The sequence below is a fragment of the Nipponia nippon genome, unplaced genomic scaffold, assembly GCF_047370975.1.
Source record: "Nipponia nippon isolate SJK-2023a ecotype South Korea unplaced genomic scaffold, ASM4737097v1 scaffold_5, whole genome shotgun sequence".
In the NCBI taxonomy this organism is placed as follows: Eukaryota; Metazoa; Chordata; class Aves; order Pelecaniformes; family Threskiornithidae; genus Nipponia; species Nipponia nippon.
The window spans coordinates 51223300-51245149 of NW_028262369.1; the positions used below are offsets into that span (position 1 = coordinate 51223300).

General features: G+C 44.6%; 1 protein-coding gene across 5 annotated transcripts; it reads right to left on the reverse strand.

The window, feature by feature from the left end:
• Positions 1-875: 875 nt before the first annotated feature.
• On the reverse strand, positions 876-17224 carry AXDND1 (axonemal dynein light chain domain containing 1). Of its 5 annotated transcripts, XM_087732378.1 has the most exons (17): positions 17150-17224; positions 15719-15840; positions 15075-15215; positions 14536-14639; positions 13779-13899; positions 13065-13166; positions 12317-12483; positions 11388-11451; positions 10700-10988; positions 7897-8036; positions 7144-7237; positions 6246-6454; positions 4446-4556; positions 3440-3583; positions 3171-3293; positions 1893-1988; positions 876-1027 (listed from the first exon to the last, which is right to left on the reverse strand). In XM_087732378.1, exons 4-11 carry the CDS (start codon positions 14559-14561, stop codon positions 7226-7228), a joined length of 921 nt encoding a protein of 306 aa, XP_087588504.1. In that variant the 5' UTR covers positions 14562-14639; positions 15075-15215; positions 15719-15840; positions 17150-17224; the 3' UTR covers positions 876-1027; positions 1893-1988; positions 3171-3293; positions 3440-3583; positions 4446-4556; positions 6246-6454; positions 7144-7225. The 5 variants fall into 5 exon arrangements, with proteins under 5 accessions (XP_087588504.1, XP_087588507.1, XP_087588505.1 ...); XM_087732381.1 differs by having other exon boundaries at positions 3171-3583; positions 10700-10934; XM_087732379.1 differs by lacking the exon at positions 3171-3293.
• Positions 17225-21850: the final 4626 nt, after the last annotated feature.

The following is a 21850-nucleotide window of genomic DNA, read 5'->3' on the forward strand; positions in this document are numbered from 1 at the left end:
TAAAAAAATGCGCCCAAGGTATCACATTCTTAACAAATTAGCCTCTTCTTCCGCATTGATGTCAAAGAGACAGGATACACTGAAGGACTAAGGGAAGAAGTTTTAATTCCCATTCTTTCTCCTTCTCCACATCTTATAACCGTGTGGATCCAGTTGAGAAAGGACACAAGGAAATGCTTTCATCCACAAGAAACATGCAACCTAAGGAACACCCTGCCACACCGTATGGGCAAGATCAGTAGGTCAGCAGTGTTCAGACAACTCCTGGAGACAGCAATAATGTCCTGTGCTATAAACACAAAAGGTCTGTGGCCTCTGGGAGTGAAGGGACCTGGAACATTATTTCTTTTCTACCCCAAAGTCAGTGATCCTAAACAGATCTTCTTGACTGTAACAGGCAACACTCACTTACAAGGAAGATAAAGCCAATTACAGTGATCTCCTAGATGTAGACCCTGTGTCATATGTCAAAATCAAACAAAATTATTTTCTTTCAAAACCAGACCATGTTCAGTAGTACTTTCTGTCCCAATCTAGAGTCATGGTAAAAGCCTCCTTGCTTGGTCTCTGACAAAGAGTCTAGACAAAACCCTAGGATGTGCCCAGGAGGAGAGGGTCCTGCACTAAACAGGAGGGAACACTTGCCCCAGGGAAGCGGTTGAGTCTCCATCCCTGGAGGTATTTAAAAGATGGGTAGACATGGTGCTCGAGGACATGGTTTAGTGGTGGACTTGGCAGTGATAGGTTAACGGTTGGCCTCGATGATCTTAAAGGTCTTTTCCAACCTTAACGATTCTATGATTCTATGAGGTGTCCTCAAAGATTGCTTCCCTCTCTGAGTCTAGGAGAGGGTTCAGAATATTGATTCTCCTGACCTTGCCCTTCTTTGTGCGTTGCTTCTGGGATGACTTTCCCCTCTTTCTCCAGCTCACACTCTAGCTCTTTGATTCTCTGCAGAGCTTCTTTCAGCTTCTCTTCAAGACCTTCAGATCTCTCCTCTGCTTTCTGAGCACGGATCTCTGTTTCTCTGAAACACAGAAGCAAAGATAATGTTGAAACCTGAAATCTAAGCAGCTGCTGGCAGGATACCTAAAAGAAAGATTTAGAAACCTGAAGCATTCAGTAGGATTGACTGACTCTATAAAACACATTTATGGTTTCAGAGAAGGGTGTTGTTAAAAGATCTATAAGGGACTTCATGGCACATCTGTGTAAACCGTGCAAATTGAATCGATTTTAAAACTCAGGGTTTGCTAGCAAAGGGTGAGATGCTGATCTTCATTGTGCAAGGATAAATACAGAGCACAGTCAATTCTATTAGCAAGGCTAATGAGATGGGCTTACCTTGGATAATGCAAGCTCAGAGACAAAACGAGAAGTATGAGGGAATGTAATTCAGAGCACCCAAGCCTGCTTAAGCATGGAAGAAGTCATTACCAAACACAAACCTTAATGTGGTTCTGCCTGGAGCCGCTTGGGTGTCCCTTCATTGTGTTCCCCACACTTAGGCACAACATTGCATGGCTGTACCTACCAAGCTTCTGGGCACTAGCAGGCCCTGGAAGCACTCAGCTGCGTTCGCATAGCACCCTGCAAGTGCTAACAGGACCTGAAGTATTAAGAAATCTGGCAGAAAACCATCATGAGTACCTCTGCAACGTACCTCATGAGTACACAAAATGGAAAATCTGCACACAGATGAAGGAGAGCTGACATGGGTCATGTCTTCAGCTAACATAAATCTTGGGTCAATGGCCCAAGACAATCAGAATGGAAAGAAACCCAAAATTAAGCCAACAGATGAAGCAGAACCTTATCAGAGAGCAGAACAGGCACTTGCCTGGGACGAACCCCTGCCCCGCTCATGCCTCCAGCACAGGACCAGTACTCACAGCAGCTGCACTTGCAGATGTTCCAGCATTGTGAGGGCTTCAAACTCTTTCTGAGAAAAGGGAGTCGACGACTTCGTGGCAGTCACGTCCCTCTGGCTGGGAAGAGCAAAACCTTCTATAAGTGAGCATGAAACCAACGGTGCTGCATTTCATCTGCAGCGTGTGCCTGGTTTGCTGTTGGTTTCTCAGTGCACAGTTACAACACAGACAAAAGCTCAGTATCAGCAAAACATGTAAAGTCAGGGACTAGTTCAGGCACTGAACTGATCTTGGCATTAAAAATAGACTAAAATGACTCAGACGTGAAAGTCTCACTGGCTCATAGTCTTGGGTTGCTGGGTTACAGAGGTCGGAGATGGCTGTAGCCTGACCAGGAGCGAAAAAAACAACAAAACAATATTCAGAGAATAGAAAGCGGCAGCTCCTCAGAAGATCCAACAGGCATGTCAGTTTTCTTCATCTGAAGAAGACAACCAGGGTTTTTCTGTAAATTAATTGTTAAAAGGCTCCTACTCTAAGCTTTGGAAGGTAATTGTGATTTCCAGGGATTCATTTCTGTAAAACAAATCGAAGTCCATAAAGAAACAAACGCTCCTGCATCTCCCGCTGTCACTTTGCACTAGCTGCCCACCTCTAAAGCGTGAAGGGCAAGGCACACTCAGCAATGCAGCACACTTAAGGAGTGGGACCATCCAGTGACAGTTTGCTAAAGATCCAGAATTTCTGTACCTCTAGGCTCCACTCTGGATGACTGACTGGCCAGGGAATGACTGCAAAAGGCAGGCCCCTATGACTTCTGAAGAGCAACTTTACCAAAGAGCACCATCCCAAAGGCAAGTGGAGAAAACAAGGACCTAGGAGGCCAAAACGACCTGAACTTCTTGCTTCCTTCTTGTTGTGGGATCTCCCTGAATCTCTGAACCCTCTTCAACTCCTCCCATGTGCTCAGCTCCAAAGCATTTTCACCATCCCAGTCTCTGCAGATGGTCCTGGTTCAGACTACTCACATCACCTGTCACTGGTCCCACAAACGTCCTGTGGCCATGGCAGTAACGCATGGGTCAGGAGGACAAATTGCAGCTGTGGTAACTGTGCTAATGATTATTTAAAGTTGCAAGAAGAGAGGAACCAGAGAGAACACCAGCACCTTGCACTGCCCCAGCAGATCTGACACAAATGTTAAATGGCGTCTTATAACAGAGTCTGAGTAGACAGCTAAAACCCAGCTCCAAATCTCTGCCAACAGGCTAAAACCATTGGTGTGGTGGAGACTCCTACCCCTGTAACTGAAACGATGTCTGACTTCAGGTGGATGTCGGAGTCATGCCCTACATATCTGATCATGTCTGCAGTACCTTCATTTTCCTCAGTCAGATAATCCATACCAGCACCTGGCTGCTGCTGAGAGAAAAGGAACAAGAAACAGGAGATACCACTAGCTTAGTGGCATTCAAGGCAGCTGTAATGCCATGTTTCACATTTCATACACCAAGCAATAAATAAAAAGGCCCTGCTGGAAAGTAGCATATCGCAGCTACTACAGTCACCTGCATAATAGCAATTTCCTCCTTTACTTCTGATGTTTCTTCCTCTGTTACAGGTTTCCTACCGCTGTTGACATCTTCAGCTTCAAGCTCTTCCTGAGTTGAAGAAATTAGAGTGTCCTTAAGCTTGAACTTCAACTGCAGTTCCTGTAAGGCACCGTAAGGATCGGGTTAGTAGCATGTTCCCTTTGTCCATCCAAATAACCTAGGCAAAGCTAACTGGTCTCTGACTTTCTCTTGCACATATTTAGACTTGGACTCCAGCCACCGAGGCGGCCCTGAGTATGAATATATTTCAAATCACAAATGCATATGCCAATTACTGAACATGACATAAGCAGGAGCCACTGTGGCATCCCTGCTTTGTATGGGCCATGGCACGGAGAAAAACAGAGGCAGCGTGCAAGCTACGGCACTAGCTGTACACAAAGTCATGAACAATGTCACTTTGCTTGGGGGTTGAGTTCAGAACTGACGCAAACAAATTGTTCAAGACAATAAATCTAAATCCATTTCCTCATCATCTGAATTTAGCCTGTTTCATATGAAATTACGCCAATGAGAGGCCAACCATCTATAAAAACACATCTAATAATACTCACAGGCAGTGTCAGACATCCATCTAGCCACATAAGGAATTAAACTAGAAGTTCAGGCTGATCACCTGGGCAAGGCAACCACCAGCATACCAGCCAAAGTCCACCCCCAAGGGGTGAAGCAAAAGCTATCACGCACCATGGGAAACCGATCTACCAGTGGGGTAAAATCTCCTAGCTCCACTGAAGCTCTGGTTTTGCTTCAGACGTGCCCTCCCAAGAAGCACTGTGATTTTTAACCAGTTTACAGTCATAACACCTCACAGTTCTAGCTGCCGCTTTGAGTGCATGCAGGTCTCCGTGTGAAACCTTCCCTCAAACAGAACTGTAGCTGCTTCCTTAAGGAAAAGTTTTGAAGCAGACCTTCATTCAGACTGGTTCAACCTAGAACAGCAAATGCAGTCTATATATACCTCTGATCCAAAGAGGTTTCTCAGTTCTTCTAAATCCAGAAAGGAGACCAAAGTGCCTTTGATCTCTGAAAGGAGAAGACTACACGCTTGAATCCAGTTACAGCACTCAGACTGGGAAGACATGACAGAAAATGATTATTCAGGGATTATTGAACAGAAAAAATAGCTGTTATCATCTTCAGCCAGTTAAATACTTGCACCTTTCTATCTGTCTTTATAGGAAGGGGCCTACCTGGACCCTTCCATCCCCACCCTACAATGGAAAAGGAAGACACATTTCTCCAGGCTTTCAGACATGGCATCTGTCACCAGCTAATCATTCCCACCAACTATTTCCTTCAACAAGCTCGTCCTCAGGCCAGCACAGAACATCTCTGTCACAGCCACTGCCCCAACCCACGTGCGGAGAAATGAGTGTAAATCCCAGGGGTTAATTTTTCACTCACTAAGGTAATGCAGAACAGAAGCACAAGTATTTTCAGTCCCTGCAGAGAAGCTTCTTACATTCCTTGAAGCGACACCATTTGCCCAGTGCTCAAGGAAGCCTTGGGCTTCAGGAAGGTTCTACCTCTTGCATTCCTAAAGCACAGGCAAAGCTCAGCTAAACACTGGCGATGACAGTGGTAGCAATTAAGACCTTTACATGCAAGTGTAGAATAAGGAGGCAGCAGGTAGGTGAGTTGACTGCAAAAAGTTTCAACTGCATCTGTATAAAAGGTATATGGCACCAAGCACCTCCAGGAACTCCTAAGCACCACTCAAGTCTGGATGTATATGGCTCTGACAAGCTTTGAACCAGAGCTGAACCTCCTGCCACTCACAGGGAATAAATCTCACAGGAGAGCCCTTACATATGTACCCTGAAACAGGGCAAGGAAAATATGAACATGACTCGATCCAGGTTTATCTGCTTTCCAGGACTGTGGAGTCAGTAGGGAACTTGGGGAACCAGGGTAATCCATTGGAGTAGCAGGAGTCTTCCTGCTCCTTGAAGCCCTCACATACATTTTCCTCTACCTTTTATAAAGTAAATGGAGTCTCATCTACCCGAGACCTGGATGGCTGGAAACACAGGCACCTTTTACCTTGATCTTGTTCAGCTCCTCCAGCTCAAGATCAGATTCTAAATCTGTCTTGACCCTTTCCTTTTGAACGGTTGCATTGACAATCTTGCGGTAGCAGCTGCAAAGATGCAGAATGTCATCAGCCATGCAGGAGTGCCCTCAAATGCTTAGAAACATAGAATCATACAATCATTTAGGTTGGAAAAGACCCTTCAGTCAGGAGTCCATTGCTGTCAGCAAGGTACAGGAGCTGTCTGTAGACCTCTGCACTAGAGAAGTCTCCAGAAGACCAATCCTCACCTGCCCTATTCACACAGCAAACTCCCGGACTGCTTGTCCATGCTTGTGCTGTACTAACCTACAGAGGATGTCTGAGCACAGATCCTGAATCAGTTGGAGGCTTTGCTCCAGGTGACCTGGACTACAGACTCGCTGCCTGTACTGCCCTTACGTCCTCTGGAGGTCATCCTCAGAAGTGTGGGCACAGCCCACGCAATCACAGATGCTAGCACGTTTTACAGCAGTACTAGGTATAAAGCAGGCACTGCCATTCTCTTTAGGTGTTCCTATCTTATTAGGCTTCCTACACATTCCAGTAAGGCCCATTTAGGACCTGGGAAAAGATCCAAGGACAACCAAATTGATGGGATCTGTCGCCATGACCAATCTCTCAGCATACTACATGTTTTTTCTTGAGAAAACCCCCTTAGATGAAATTGAAAACCTCTGCTGATACCTGACTATAGAACCAGAGAGTCTGCCCATCTCTGCAACCAGCTCTTCAGCTTCATGCTGCAGCTCACAAGCCCCCAGAAGTCTGAGCTCCTCATCCATCTCGGTGTCTGACTCTTGCCGCTGGGGAGACTCCCAGGACAAGCGCTCTGCTGTCATGTGTCACAGCAAATTCACCAGCCACAGGGTCAGGTTTCTGTGCAGTTCAGTTACCTGCACAAAACATCAGAGCAAATCTAAACCAGTAATAAATGACTGGTCTTGCCAAGTAGTCTGAAGTCAGTGCATTTCATGTAAGTCAATGTCCTACCTAATTCAATTTGCAGACTGACCTAATGACAGAAACATTTTTTTTTCCATTTTTTCTCCCATATTCATTCCCATTACGAACACATCTTTTCCTACTATGGATCTATCCTTCTCCCAGTTCTTGTTTAGGATCATATGCTGCTTATCAGCCACGTGGTGCTCTCTTGTGTCCATAATTCAACAACAAACCAAAAATCACACACCACAATTGCAGAACATTTAAAAAATGCATAGTGAGAGCCTCTAGTCTACGGTCCTGGGAGAAAGAAGTAAAACCACAGAGAGCTTGCAGCCACACCAGCTCTCCGAACAGGAAATATCAATGTTATTCCAGAGGAAAAGCTTGCTAAAGATGAAACAATAAAATTGTGTTCAGGCACCGTATAGGAGACCTTACAGTTATTTTTAAAGGAGTTCTCCTCTGCTCCTTTGGCTGGAAGACAAAAGCCACAACTCAACTCTAAAAGGAAAGAAAGTGTCGAAAGAGAAACAAGCATTCCTCACAACTGCGCTCTGGCCAGGTAGAAATTAAAGGAAAAACTGAATACTAGATATAGTGCTCTTATCCCTAGCAGTTTCAGGCTTGCACTTACTTTTTTGTTAAGATGCATGATGTTCTTCTCAACCTCAGAATTCATGGACAGAATCCATTGCTGAATCATCTGAAAAAATTCTCTAGCTACCACCCTGGAAAAAAAAAAAACAAAACACAAATCCAGAAATAAAGTGACCTCTGGTGCACCAGACCCGAGGATCTCCTGTCTCAAAGACACCTTTCGCTTCCCAGCTCAAGGAAAGGACATATTTTAGTACCCCATATGCTGGAAACATGACGCAGGCGTTTTTGTTAATGCTATAGATATGGGCAAACTTGGCATTTGCAAGTAATCTCTTACATATACGTTAGGCATGTGCTCTGCAAATGATTTATTTCTTGATGATATTTACCAAAGGCAATGGAGCACCATGAAGAGGAACATGCCCCCACAAATCTGACTATAAATGAATCACATATTTTGTTTTTTCTTCAAATGTCAAGATTTCCAAAGCAGGTGGCAGTTCTGAAGGAGACGGTGATGTTCCAGGAGCGATACTGAAGCCACCAACTGTTTCCACAGATATCGCCAATCATTTTAACACTTCAGCTGATCACGTTTATCCCACTGCCAGTTTCCTGCACAAGGGTCCCCACAAAAGAACATTTCTCTTTTCTTACGAGTGTAGTTTAATGTACAAGGCCAGCCCAGACACAATTAACACCTCTGTCCTTACGGGAAATGAGATTTCTTATCACTCTCCACTTCATGCAACTGGCTGGAGCCTATACAGCTCATCACTGTATCTACCTGGGCCAGCCATACAGGAATCTTGTGATAAAATGCCCGCAGCTCAGCTTCGTGCATGCCAGAACCTCGCTTCAGCTTTTGCGCCTTGAATAACCAATCTTCCATATTTCTCACCAAGGCTGTCAAAAACCTAGCTGCGCCTCAGGGGAAAAAAATACAAACCTTTAATTATAATTCTCTCAGCCAACAAAACCAAAGCTGAATTCAAAGAGGGATGCCAAGAAGGATGAACAGCCTATGGGGGAAATGGCTACACTTAGGACTAAGAATAAGCTGTTTAGTAAGCACTGAATTCAAAGCAACCTGCAAGAAAATGGTCTTGATTTGAAGCCCTGACTTTCCTTCTTGTCTTGGCAGATTTGGCTCCCTTGTTGCATAAAGGCTTAATGTAACGCTTTTTAAAATGGCTTTGCAGTTACAATCCAATTCTTTGAAGATGCAGGTGATACAGTATGCACAGATGTGCAAAATGCCTGGACAAGGTAATAAATTACTTGTTCATTCACTCATCTGGCACATGCTGATGGATATTCTCTATTTGTGGGGAATATGCTTGAAATTTAACAATGCTTACTCTTGATATCTTTAAATCCTGGTGAGGTCCAGGCCTCCATGATATCATGTAGCAAAGGTGGTGATGACAAGTTTTTTAATATTTCAATGATTCTGATGCATGGCTCAATTTCCCCGCTGTACAGCTGTGGGGTAGAACTGGTTAACTTCTCCTTTAGATTGGGAGAAGTGCAATGAAGCAGTGTTGGGATGTCCAGACTGGTAAGAAATGGAGGAGGTTACCCTCCACAGGGTGGAGCCTTTCAGAGCGCACGATGGGAGCTACACAACCAGGTATTAGTTTTTAATGACCAGGAGGCCAAGGAGAAGTGGTAGGAATGATATTGTTTGTGTTTTCCTGCCATACAGCATCAGCTTAAGAGGAAAGAAGAGGTAGGTCCCAGGAGGGCATGGGATGAGGGAGAACAGTCACTTCTGATCACTTACATGTGGTTTGGCCATATTTGCCCTTACACAGTATCCTGGATCCTTATTAAATAGCAGCTTGCTTTGGGAAGGCTGTCTGTGTCATCGCATTTATCTTATAAACTTAATCAAGTCCCCAGCAAAAGAGAAGACCTAACTGGAGCTCACTGGAGGGGTCACTTTAGTCCCAAGTGCCAATTTCAGAGTCAAAACCATCTCATTCTCACAAAGAAGGTACACTGTGAAGGCTTTAAGAAGTGATCAAGGAAGACTGAATAAAAGCAAAGACCTTAAGCCAAACCTTATAAATTTAATATAAATCGTTTCTTACATCTCCTGACTAAAACAATCTCATATCTCATTGTTCTCTCTCCATCTTTGATCCTTGTCATCAAATACCAAATCCTTTGTATTTCTGGCACATGCTGCTTGAGATCAGGTAATCAGATCTTAGAAGATAATAAATACTTCAGGTAACTGAGCGCCGTTGCCTTACAGGACAAAATTACCATGTTCTCAGTATTGACTCTTACATGTTCTTTATAATAATCTTTCATTTTCGCTGTTTCTCACTAAAGAGGCAATGTAAAGAGCAGGGATACCATGTCTTTTCTACTGAAAGGCCATTACATTACAATGTAAAAATTAATCCAAGCCATTAAAAATACACTGCCTTGTATGGATCCAGAGAATACCTTTCCTGTGCTCCAGTTCTCAAAGCCTTTGTTAAAATAAGCAAAGATCTCTTTTTCTGGACTTTACTGGCTGAAGCAATTTTGGATCCGATGTCTGCACTGTGCTGCCTAGCCCTTTGCTCAGATCACAACTATTGCAGCTTCTGACAATCTGCTGTTAACTTTTTGCCTTGCTGGTGTCTGGCCGATTATGGCCCTGTTCCTTCTTCTTTCTCTCACTTTCTAATGGGAACTACCAGGAATATTTAATTCCTTTAGCTGTCTCTTAGGATGGACAGACTTATCATTCTACCTCAGCTCCTTTAGTAGGCTGAAATATAACATGTAGCATAAGATGGAAAAGCACAGGATAACCCTGAGTGAAAGAATAAGGTGACAGTATGAGAAGCAGCTTAGCAAACACGAGTAGCAGTTCCTGACAGCACATGTTCAGTTTAGTATTAGTCTGCTAAAAGGAAATAAGATGATTAAAAAAAACATCAGAGGAAACAATTCTGAAATAAGAAATGAGTCAAGGTCTTGCAGAGGCAAAGGTTGAGAAGGTTAGTTGCAAATTACGCAACATATGTTTGTTATCTTACACAGGACATGATAACTATATGTCAGCAAAGAAAACATTTATTTACATACTTTATTATCAAGATAATTCAAGATCTAGATTAAGATAACTTTGTGTTAATGATGAAGTAATAAAAAAGGAGTATTACCCCCTGAGACAGTGTTACCTGGTTAATGATCTCCAAAGTGATGTTTTACTTCACATTTTAAACACCCATTCTTTGTCTTTACATTTATTTTCTTTTCCATGCGTTATCTATGTAATCAAAAAGCACCCACGCTCCCTCTGAACATAAAACATGACTTCCCCATGTCATATCTGCATTGCATGTTCTTTGCACTGTATCACATTTAAAATTTCAGTTGTTGTTTTTATATGTGACTGCAAGTCAAGTTTCTTGGAGTTTATCCCTCGAATGCTCTTGATTCCCAGTACATACCTGTCACATGTCTGGGTCAGACTTTAGCTTCGGAAAAAGCCAATACAAATTATGTCAACTGGTCCTTTATTATCTGCTACTTTCCTGGCATCCCCAAGGAAAGACTGAACTGCAAAATTGGTCATTCCTTACCATTATTCCCACTTATCCTTATATTGTATTGCCAGTAGAGTTCACATGCCCTTTGGTTTATTTCTTCCAGGGCAGCGTGCTGTGAAGGCAACGCTCCAGCAAAGTCCCGCTGTCGATTCAGCAGTGTTTGTCCCAGCTCCGTGCAGTGCTCCTGCAGGCTGGCAGCGCTCCTGAGACTTTCAGTCTTCCTTAGATGCACCTCCCCTCCGTACTGCTCTAGGTCTTCTTTTAGCATCTGAAAGAAAAGTGGGAAGCTCACCATGCCCCCAAAAGCTGGACCACCCCTTGGCTGCAACAGGAAGGTGATGGAAATCAGGTAAGAGAAGCGTGAGGAATCCATGAGCATAAAGATGTCACAGTGAGTAGATAGCACAATAAGTTGGAAACTTTTTGGTGACAATTCCGAGTGCTTCTATGGATTCATATAATTTATCGGTCACCAGAGCTGTCGGTCAGACAGTGCCCAAATGCACAGCTAAGTTTAATGTGCTGGCTGAACTATGGTATTGGTCAATTATAACTTCTCATGTGTAGACTCCTAGTTTAAGCTTCAGCACAAAAGATTTGAGCTGATGTGTTTTCATTCACATTTGTGATGGGCATAGATGCTCACTGTGGCTCAGCTAACACATGGTAATTTGCTGAGTAGATACCACCTGATAATATGTCCAACCCCTCAAAATCTTACATTTATCAAGTTCTTGATATCTCGTAGGATTTCATCCAGTAGCTTTTCATTCATCGGAGAGGAGCTAAAGCAGAGGGAAAGAAGGGATGAGAGCTGAAAAAAACCCTCCTTTAGTAGCCAAAGTAAAACCAAGAGTCAAGATATATACTCTATGCATACCAGGTTTGTGAAACAAATTGTGACTTGAAAGAGAAGTAAGAAACACAAGGCCCTACTCAACCAGAGATTTTTGTTCTCTCACTCAACATAACACAAACACTGGGTGTCAGTTAAGAAAATATATTACTTCCAGCAAAGATAAAAATCAAATTCAAGCACATATTGAAAATTCAGACATTATTAACTCTATAAATGAAATTTATAAAGTGATGTCTTTTGTTCATGCACAGGCTCTGCATTTCTGTATTTTGTACTTGCATTTATGCTTTGCTTTATTTAACATATCACAATGAACTAACAAAAAGCCTGCAAAATATAAGCACCTTAACATAAGGAATTACTTTGGATTTGAAACCTCATGTCTCTCAGAGTTGCATTTTGCATCTGTACATGAGAGAACTGAACGCTTTATTGAAGCATCACTGCGTGTGCATTCAAGTTAAAATGAACCAAACTAAATAGAGGAATTCTGTTACAGCAATGACAGCTGCAAAAAGGACATTCTCGTTCGCAGCAGGAGGGTACAATCCTTGCTCCACTGAATTCAACCACAAACCCACAGCATCACTTTGGAGTTACCGTTATGGATCTGATTATCAAAATAAATGCGCCAAGCAGAAAAGCAGAGCAGTGAGGGATGTGCCAATTGCACCAAATCTCACTGCACCTGAGAGCCAGTGCACACTTTGCACTGGTCCAGTGAGATCTACTATCACAAGGCAAAGGTTGAGGGTGTTGACTGCTACCCCCGGTCCCTCTGGGCCACTCACAAGTCACTGCTATGGAAGTACTGAAGCCACTTGTTGAGGCTGCTGCAGATAATTTGCAATTTTCCCTGGCTGGACTCCTTGGAACGCTCTATTTCTGCTCCAATGTGACCCAACCTCTCCCTGAACTGCTCGGTCTCTTCCCGCAGATCAGCCAGGTCTTCCGTGTCCTGCAGGTGTTGGGCAAGAGGGTGGGAAAAGGGACTGTTGTGATTTTTTTGATCCAAGTTGGAGAAATTCTCCCTTTGCCCTAGCTATTTTGAGATATACGCATATCAGAGATCTGGGAAATGTCTGTAATTCCACAGCACAGCCCTCACAAACCCTTTGACACAGGACTAGGGTGGCTCACCCTCTCCGGGCATGCCAGAACTGAGCGCTTGACTCCTTGCTGCTTGTATGCTATTGAGATACCATGCAGCCCCATACCTACGAGGCCAAAATTACACTAGCCTGGATCTGTTTCGGTTTTATGGAGAAGGAATGGGGAGAGGGAAGAAAGCCACAAAGAAAAAGGCAAAACAAGGGAAAAAAGAAAAGTTTGAGGTAGAGAAAAGGGGACATGGAATAAAGAGAGAAAAGCAGAAAGAGAGTGAGCTCATTCAAATTTTAATGCTTGTTTGAAACTAGACCATGATTTGAAGGTTCAAATAACAGGCAAAGTACCGAATGCTTTACTGAGAACCATAGAGGTACAAAAATCACACATGCAAACACTTTGAACAGGTACCCGTCACAGGCAGGTCCTTACCTTTGGGGCCAAGAGGACTATGAAATGCTTGAGAAAGTTGGTCAGTGTCTTTCCACTAACATGGAGCCTGTGAACCAACGTGAGCTGGTTTCTGTCTACTATCTGAAAAAAAACCCCAACCATTATTATTTGCACTGTTTTCTTCTGAGAGGAGAGGCATCTGACATTAACACGGGAGCTTTACCATCAGTAAAATGGAGCTCAAGCAGTTGAGTTCACTTTCCTTACAAATAAATTTCTGATCTCCTAGGCAGTCCCAGAAGTTCTGCTAACGGATTTTAAACTTGAAGGGGATAAAGCAGGAGATCACAAACAAGGGGGACAGACAAAAAAGGAAGCACAGAATTAACCAAGAATGATATTTTGTGAGGAACTGTGAGGAATCTGGGTACAATATTCTAAATTATGAGGAATAGGAAACTTTTCAGTCAAACCCGTCTCTGAATGGAAATATTATTTTCACAGAAGTTCTTCCTGCACAGAACCTGGAGATCCATACCAAAAATGCTGTGTGAGTTAGCTGGTTTCCATTTAAAACACACACATGTGAAATACAACAGACCTCAGGAAATGAGGTCAGGGCAGGTATGAGATGCGTTACTACACAATCGTACTGAATAAAAATGTTCTTCGGAATGAAATCTGCCCTTGGAACAAGACTGCTAGCTATGATGGCTTATACCTTGCAATGTATGACTGATCTCCTGCACCTACCTTCAGAGCCAGGTCATATGCAGCTGAGCTCCAAACGTCTCTCTCTTGGGCTATCAGCAGAACTTGCTTTTCCAGTCGTCTTCTCTGTGACTCGTATAACTCCCGATACTCTTCCAAAAGGCTAGAAGGGAAAGACAATGAAATATGTGCACCTGTGTTTCTCATTCACGTTTGCTGTCTTTCTCCCAATTCCTAAAGCTTTTCTTAGACATTTCCTCTTCCTCCTTCCTTCCTCAGTCATCTCCCCCACAGCCTGTAAATTCACAGGTCCTTTTCCCCGAGCCCCTACAACACCTTTCTGTTGATATTCCCATTACGACTTGGATTCAGTATGAATACAAATCTCTGTAAGTGAATCTGTGTGCCTAAGCACCATAACTCTGATACCAACCACTGGTATCCCTGGTTTCTTAGGTATCTGAAAATGTCCACAGGCCCTTAGAGGTTCAGAGCTGCAGGCTCTGCTAGACTATGAAGAGCTCACCAGCTGTGAATGTGGCGTGAAGAAAAGGGAATGGCAGCACCTGAGCAACAAATGCAGCTTTCATGACTTAAAACTAGAAATGTTTTGAAGAGCTTTCTATCCCTTTGAGGGCTTTAGCATTTATAGCAAAATAATGGCATTTGTCATAAACAGCCAGACAAGCTCTCTCCCCTAGAAGGAAATCAGCCCTCACCTCACCTTCCCAACAACCCCAAGAGAATGGAACCAGCACGCTGCAGAAATCTCCCGACCTCAACTTTGAAAACAACTTACTTTGCATTTGCCTTAGCCTCCTGCATGGCTGTAGCTAGCTCCTCTTGAGCTTTTTCTGCTTCTTTGGTCACCTGGCGGTCACGCTCTTGTACTCGTACAGCTCGCTAAAACAAGGGGGAACACACTTAATGCAACTTAGCCCAACCGAAAGGTCTCTACTCTGGCAGACACAGACTGGTGGGCCCTACACTATCATGCAGGGCTCTCTTCCTCCAACACAATCGCCTCACTGTAGGGGTGAAAGGCATCTTGAAGGCCTCCTCTTCCAGTGCACGCACGTTGCTCCACCAACCCCTTTCTGCAGTCCCCCACCAACGAACCTCCAGCGTGCTAAAGAAAGGAGGTGGCTTTGACATTATTTGGCACTAAGAGGGTGCAGTGAGAGTGTGAGGAGGCTCAAGTGTGGTCCCTGTAGCTCTGCTTCAAATCATAACATTATCTTCCTGCTCCTATGGGAGGAGGACTAGAAAACTGAACAAAATCAATGGACTAAGCCTAGGGCATAGAGGTAATTTCTTAGGATCAGGCAGGATTCAGACCTGGCCAGCTGTCCAACAGATTCTTTAAAATAAAGTAGTTCTTCTGTAATATGTCTGTCAACCAGCTGCTGTACCATCAACTTTTTGTAGAGGGTCTTCATCTGTTCAGGAATCCGCACCAGGAGACCCACGTACCTCTGCCTGCAGTAAAAAGTAAAACAGGGTATTTACCTGAGAGTGCAGATCTCTCTTACCCCATCTGAAGACCCTTTCCTTTCACTGCACAGGAACACAATCTTTTTAAGTGTTTGGACCGGGGATTTTAAACACTCTGGAACAATTTAATTGCTACAAATAGCGGTAATCTGAGCATGGGAACACTGGCCATGAGGGAGGTACCAGCTATTCTACGTCTGAAAACTTCCACTGAATGTCACACCAATAAAGCGCCCACGCTGTCAAGTGTGGTGACAGTGCTACTGACTTCAAGCTCCAGGTTACCTAACAGAGGCTCATTAGCCCCAGTTGTTAACTAGGCAGAGAAATCCTATTCCACTCCTGGCATCAGACCCCACGCCAATTACATCACGACGGGCTAGCTTTGCTGGGCAAGGACATCAGGAACGATCTGCAAGAGCTAATGCTGCTCCCGAGAGGACACTGCCATAGATCAAGGGGGGGATTAAGGGTCGGCTAATGATGACCTGAGCTTTGAAAGCAGCTGTCCTTTCTCCACGCAGTCCACGCTGACCTGCTGAATCAGCTCATGGAAAACGATGTTGTAGATGTTCTGCTCTGCCTTCATCAGCTCCAGCAAGTTGTGCAGCTGGCAAAACAGGTGAGAAAAATCACAGCCTTGCAGAGCCCGGCCAGCCTACTCCTTTAACAACAGAGGTTAGCACAGATCTCTCATTTCTTCTGAAGGAGGTTTCCCATTGAGGACAGAACACTACTAAAGGTATAAAGGAGAAGGGAAAGAGCCATCCTGCATGCATTCACACATTTGTTTTCAAAACATGTTATGCACTATCCTGACTACCCTCTGTCCTGGTTTCAGCTGGGATACAGTTAATTTCCTTCCTAGTAGCTGGTATAGCGCTGTGTTTTGGATTTAGGATGAGAATAATGTTGATAACACACTGGTGTTTTAGTTGTTGCTAAGTAGTGCTTACACCGGTCAAGGACTTTTCAGCTTCCCATGCTCTGCCGGGTGCACAAGAAGCTGGGAGGGAGCACAGCCAGGGGGGCTGACCCAGACTGGCCAAAGGGCTATTCCATACCATATGGTGTTATGCTCCGCATATAAACCAGGGGAGTTGGCCAGGGGGCAGCAATCACTGCTTGGGGATGGGCTGGGCATCGGTCAGCAGGTGGTGAGCAATTGTATAGTGTATCACTTGCTTTGTATATTCTTTTATCATTATTATTACTATTATTTTCTTTTTCTTCCTCTGCTGTCCTATTAAATTGTCTTTATCTCAACCCACAGGTTTTAATTTTTCTTTTTTTTCCCCCTGATTCTCTCCCCCATCGCACCAGGGGCAGTGGGGAGGGTGAGCAAGCGGCTGTGTGGTGCTTAGTTGCTGACTGGGGTTAAACCATGACACCCTCCCGTCCACATGTATGGGAGCTTCTCTGCTAATTCCAGCTGGAGTTCCTGCTGAGGCAATGCTCTACATTTTTCAAAAATCCTTCCCCATCACTGTGCAGGAATAACAGAAAACAAGGCCAAGCAAGGTACAGATGTTCTTTGACATCTGCTTTTTAGGTGTATGAAGGTTTCCAAAGACCCATTTTATAACACCGCTGCCTATTGCCCAATGAAGAGATGAGACAGTTACAGCTTTCAGTCCTCCATAGTAATAATGCCAAATGCATTCTTTTCTGGCAAAAATGCCAGAAATGTAACTTCCTACCCCAGCAAGCTAACCATCTGTTCTTTGTGGATCAGATGAAGACGAAGAGAAGCTCAGGAGAGGAAACCTCTGGTTATTAGAGGACATACAGACAGCTGACTTGGGCAGAAACTAGCTGCTAGGAGGTAGTTTAAGCACAGCAGGGATAATCACTGGGGAAACCAGAATGTTATTTTTCTGGGTACAAGGAAGTTATTTGGGCACAAGTGAGTTATCCACCTGTGAAGGTCCTGTTACTCTGATTAGCTTGTCTACTCCAGCTTTTTCCAACATGCTGTCCATCACCTCCATCAGCTGGATGACCTTGAACCTCCCAGAAGGTTTCCTGACAGACCAGAAAGAGACACATCGTTATTCTGTATAGCATAATTTTCCCAGGAAATTAAATTCAAACAGCTGTTTTTTCCCCAACAACTTCATGCAGGGTGGTACTTGCATGGATGGGAACAGCTGTAGTTTCTTTTCACGGTCTTCAAGCAGTGTTGTGTATTTACTGAAACGAACACAAATGTTAGAACTGTTATGAATGAACACAAATGTTAGAAATGTTAGATTACAAAGCAGTCCTTCCAGTGCTAGCTACAGGATCCCACTCTCTCCTTCAATCTCTTTGTCCCGTGTACAGGCTGATGAAGGTTGGAGAGGCTACAAGGTTGCTCTTCAGTGGGAGCATCCAGAGCCTAGTGTGAGAACTGGACCTCCTGCAGCGGTTCCCCCAGCTGGAGCTCCTTCTTCTTGCCACTAGTGACACAAACCTTGTAGGAACCTTCTCCCTCTAAGACCTCTCATGGTACTTGGCTAAGAAGTGACCAATGGGTTTAAAAGTTACTGGTGGGGTCAGAAGACCACTACATATCCACATCACACCCACCCAGAGACTGATCACAGGAGACCATCGACATAAGATGACAGTGTTCTGTTACATCACGTTGGCAAAGAAGCTGTGAGGATTTCACTCCTAATCTTAGTATTTTAATCCTTGAACAATGAGAAAGAATCTCCTTTAAATTTAGTAAGTTGTCCGGAGAGACCAAGGGGAGTCTCAGTAGCCTTTAGGCAAGGCTTGGTAAACTCAATTCAAAACTCACAGCCTGAAAAATTAAAAAAACCCCAAACAACAAAACAAAGCAAAAAAACCCCACCACAACCCCAGACTGGTCAGATTCAAGATGCTAGCAGGTCTATACAAGCATAAAGTGAGAGTAAGAACTACTGAGAGCCTGCCCAGCTTTGTGGCTGAAAGCAATTCTAAAAGGAAAACAGAGAAACTAATTAAAAAAAAAAGCAGCAATAAGCTTCCAAAAGTTGCCTGAAGGAATCAAACCAGACTTCAGCTTCCAGATTCATGTCCAACTACCGAACCCCCCCTGAGCAGCAGTACTAGCCTACAGCAAATTCTCTGTTGGCCACCTCAAAGCAGCAGGGACAAAGAAAAGGAGGGTCACCTTGCTCTGCAGGGTTATCTACAGTCTGGTCATCAGCATGGGATTTGCACAACCTCCCTTTTATACTCTCCCCCTTCCCAAGAGGGTCCTCAACCTCTCATCACTTTATCCCCCTGCTCCGAACAGTTGAGGACAAACCCTCGTAAAGCAGAAAGCACTCACTCATCGCAGTACTTCAAGGGCAAAACTCCCCTGTTCTTCATGATATGAAATTCCTTGGGAACCAGACTATCTGCTAGGGTTGCTCGCTAGGGATGGAAAAGAGGGAGAGAGCATAAAAGACATGAGCACACTCCCGGTTGCTTCCCAAAGAGGACACAGGTTTGGCAGCTGGGAGCGAGAAGCTCACATAGCAGCTTTTCATGCTGTTTTTCCCTTTCCTGCTCACACATTCAGAGCCCGACAGAAACCATCTACCTCCGAGAGCAGACTGAAACGTTTAACACTGAACTGCGGCAGGGGAGCTGGGGGGCTGCAGCCGCAAGGAGAGCCGATGAGTTTTAGGATCAGGGTAACACTGGGGGATGTGTAGGAGGACCTCCCTTCTCCCAGCTAGTGACACACACAGAAAAACACCTGAACGGCAGCACTCACAGGAGTACGTGGGACTGTATCACAGCTCCATCTCTGGTCCTGACGACTCTCAGCAAAAGAGCTTCTACCAGTTATTGCTTTCTTAGCTTCTTGGCCAGTCGCAGTGTCACACAGGTAAGAGACATCCCTGAAACGGAGGGGAAGAACTCATTCACCGATCGACCCCGCAGACAACCCACTGTTCCCTTACTTGCCAGCCTAAGCCACGCATGGGCTTGCTATGCTCAGCCCGAGACAGGCTTACGGCCAGGATTCCCTCCCCTGGGCCAAAAAAGACCAGTGAGATTGTGGTTTTTAGACAGATTGACCTCATATTGCCTATCCATTTTTCACATCTGCTGCCAACGCCCTATTGCATAAATATCCAACGTCCGATAAAGAGCAAAACATTTTTCACTTCCTAGCGCCATTAAGCATCGCTTATTTACAAAGAAGCGCAAAGCTATTCCCTGCTAAGTCCATTAAAGCCAGAAGAGCTTCTTTTCTTAATCGTGGATCACAGAGCATCCCTGCAAGCCTGGCATCCTTTGGAAGGATGGTTCCAAGAACTGATCAGTTATTTATTATTGCCTCGAATCTCTCCAGCCTGAACTTGGATGGGACAGCTGGTCCATTCATCCAGCCACGTTAGGCAGCACAGCTACCTACCATAAGAAAAGACCAAGGGAGAGATCTAGCTCTGCATTCCCAGCTCTAACGTCTTGCTATCGCCCTGGGCTCCTTATCCCTTCTTTGCTTACCTTCCAGCGCCCGTCAAACTGACAGGGTGGTCTGTCAGGTGTCTGAACTTGCTCCGACGATTAGGATAATGCCAAAGCCGATCTGGGGTTTGCAGGCAGCCCTGCAGACAAGACACACGTGGTTGTCACTTCTTAGTGAGAAATGTGCCAAGGAGTGGGAGAGGTCAGGGTGGCTGTCTAAACAAGCTTCGTGTCATTATTTCTGTCTTGGGGCTAAAGAAACTGGTGTGGACAAAACAGCCTTGGCAAGGGCTTCACAGCAGCACCAGGGTGCAAGCACGTTTTGCAGGGACTGGAAGGCAGCACTTTGGATCTGCATCAAATGGCGCTGTCAGAAAAGTGATACAATAGAAGATAAATTTATCTTACGAGGTTGGCAAACTTTCCTTTTGCTCAAGGAATGAACACGCACCCCCAATGATGAGACGATCCTGGACAGAAAAAGGCAGGAGACGGAAACATTCTCACCCTGAAGCCCACCGGGGTTTTGGTGGTTTGCAGGAACCATACATGCTCTGGGCTATAGAGAGAGCTGCTGGCGCAGGTCAGGCTTCGGAAAACCTCTTCTGGAACAAAACTATGCTCCAGGGAGGAAGACACAGGCCTGATGTGGTCAACCACCCTTGAGGTACTCCTCAGCTTGGGGATCTCTGGAAAACAGCATGGCAGAACCATTTCAACAGCATTGATTCTACTGGTGAAAGAGAAAGCAAAACTGGTGATAAACACAGGAGCTGAGGAGAACATCTTACCCCAAAACAGGATCAACTCTATCTAATCCCTTACCCCAAAGCAGGATCAGCTACCTAGAAAACAGGCAGCTAATCCCGTTTTTAGCAGTTAGGTCTGAAGCCTAGAACAACAGTTGCCTTCTAACCGTGGGAGATAAAGCACTGGTCGCACGACTGCACCAAGCTATCAGGTACACAAACGCCAAGGGATGCTGTAAGCAGCTAAAGCTTGCATGGTTCTGTAAAGCCATCTCCCTTCTTGTGGATTGCTAGCAGTCAGCTTTCTGCAAAGATATTAACACCCTAAAATACCTGCACTTGCCTAAATAAAGGCAAAACTTAATGGAGAGAAGCATCCCGCTGCTAGAGGGAAGCTGGAAGGACGGAGAGTCAGACGTACAACCCGCAGCCTCCAGCCCAGCCCTACCTGACCGCTCCTCGCCGACCCAGCCTGCCCGCGAGGCCTCCCTCGGTTCCCTTCCATTGGCCTTTCGTCCAGGAACCGGCACTCCAGTTGTGGGCATGGTGAATCTTTATTTTATTTTAATGCTCAGCCAAGGAAATTTGCAGTAACGATCGATCTAGAAACAGAATTAAACCCACATTTGTACTTCACAGGGTTAACAGGGGTTTTTTGTTGTTATTTATTGTGAAAGCCCCCCTTACACCTGACACTAGGTGCATCGGTTAGGAAGAAGCCCCCGATGCTTTGCTACATCCTCCGTAGGGGTGCTTGGTTTTCCCTCTACAAACTGCACCAAGAACAACTGCTTCTTTTATACGCTTACCTGGGCCAGAGATTTAATTCTATTTGAATTTCTCTATTCTTACCTCTTTTTCTTCTTAACATCTTATTAATGAAAAAGAAAATCCTATTCCCGTTAGTTTTGTAATCTCCACGGGTTCTCTTCTGAAGCCCTTTCCCCCCCCACAAGCCTTGCCAATATATACTGTTCTTTATAAATGCTCTTGGTATTAAAACTTTTTGACCTCCTCACCAGCTGTATCCTTGTGTACTGTGGTTTCTAATTAGGTTAACTACATTTCTTTGCCTTCAGATACATGCTTGTGGCTGTAGGTGTAATCTAGGAGTCATCTCGCCAGGTAGTTTCTTGCCTTGCAGCAGAAATGGTTTCTTGGAAAGAAAATACCAAAATTTGCTAAAAACTTCTGACAGAAGAAAACTTTTTTTTGTTCTCCTTTAACAGTTCTGTTTGGCAGTACATGATATTCCCACCAGCAAGGATGGGAAGATTAATGACACCGTTTTACAGCAGCTACAGCGTAAGGACACAGACGAGACTTGACTTAGAGCATGTGGTACACAGCTGGAAAACATCACATTAAGTTCTCAGCACGCAAACCCTTTTCAGGCCCAAAATAAAGGCAGAAATCACCAACACGATATAC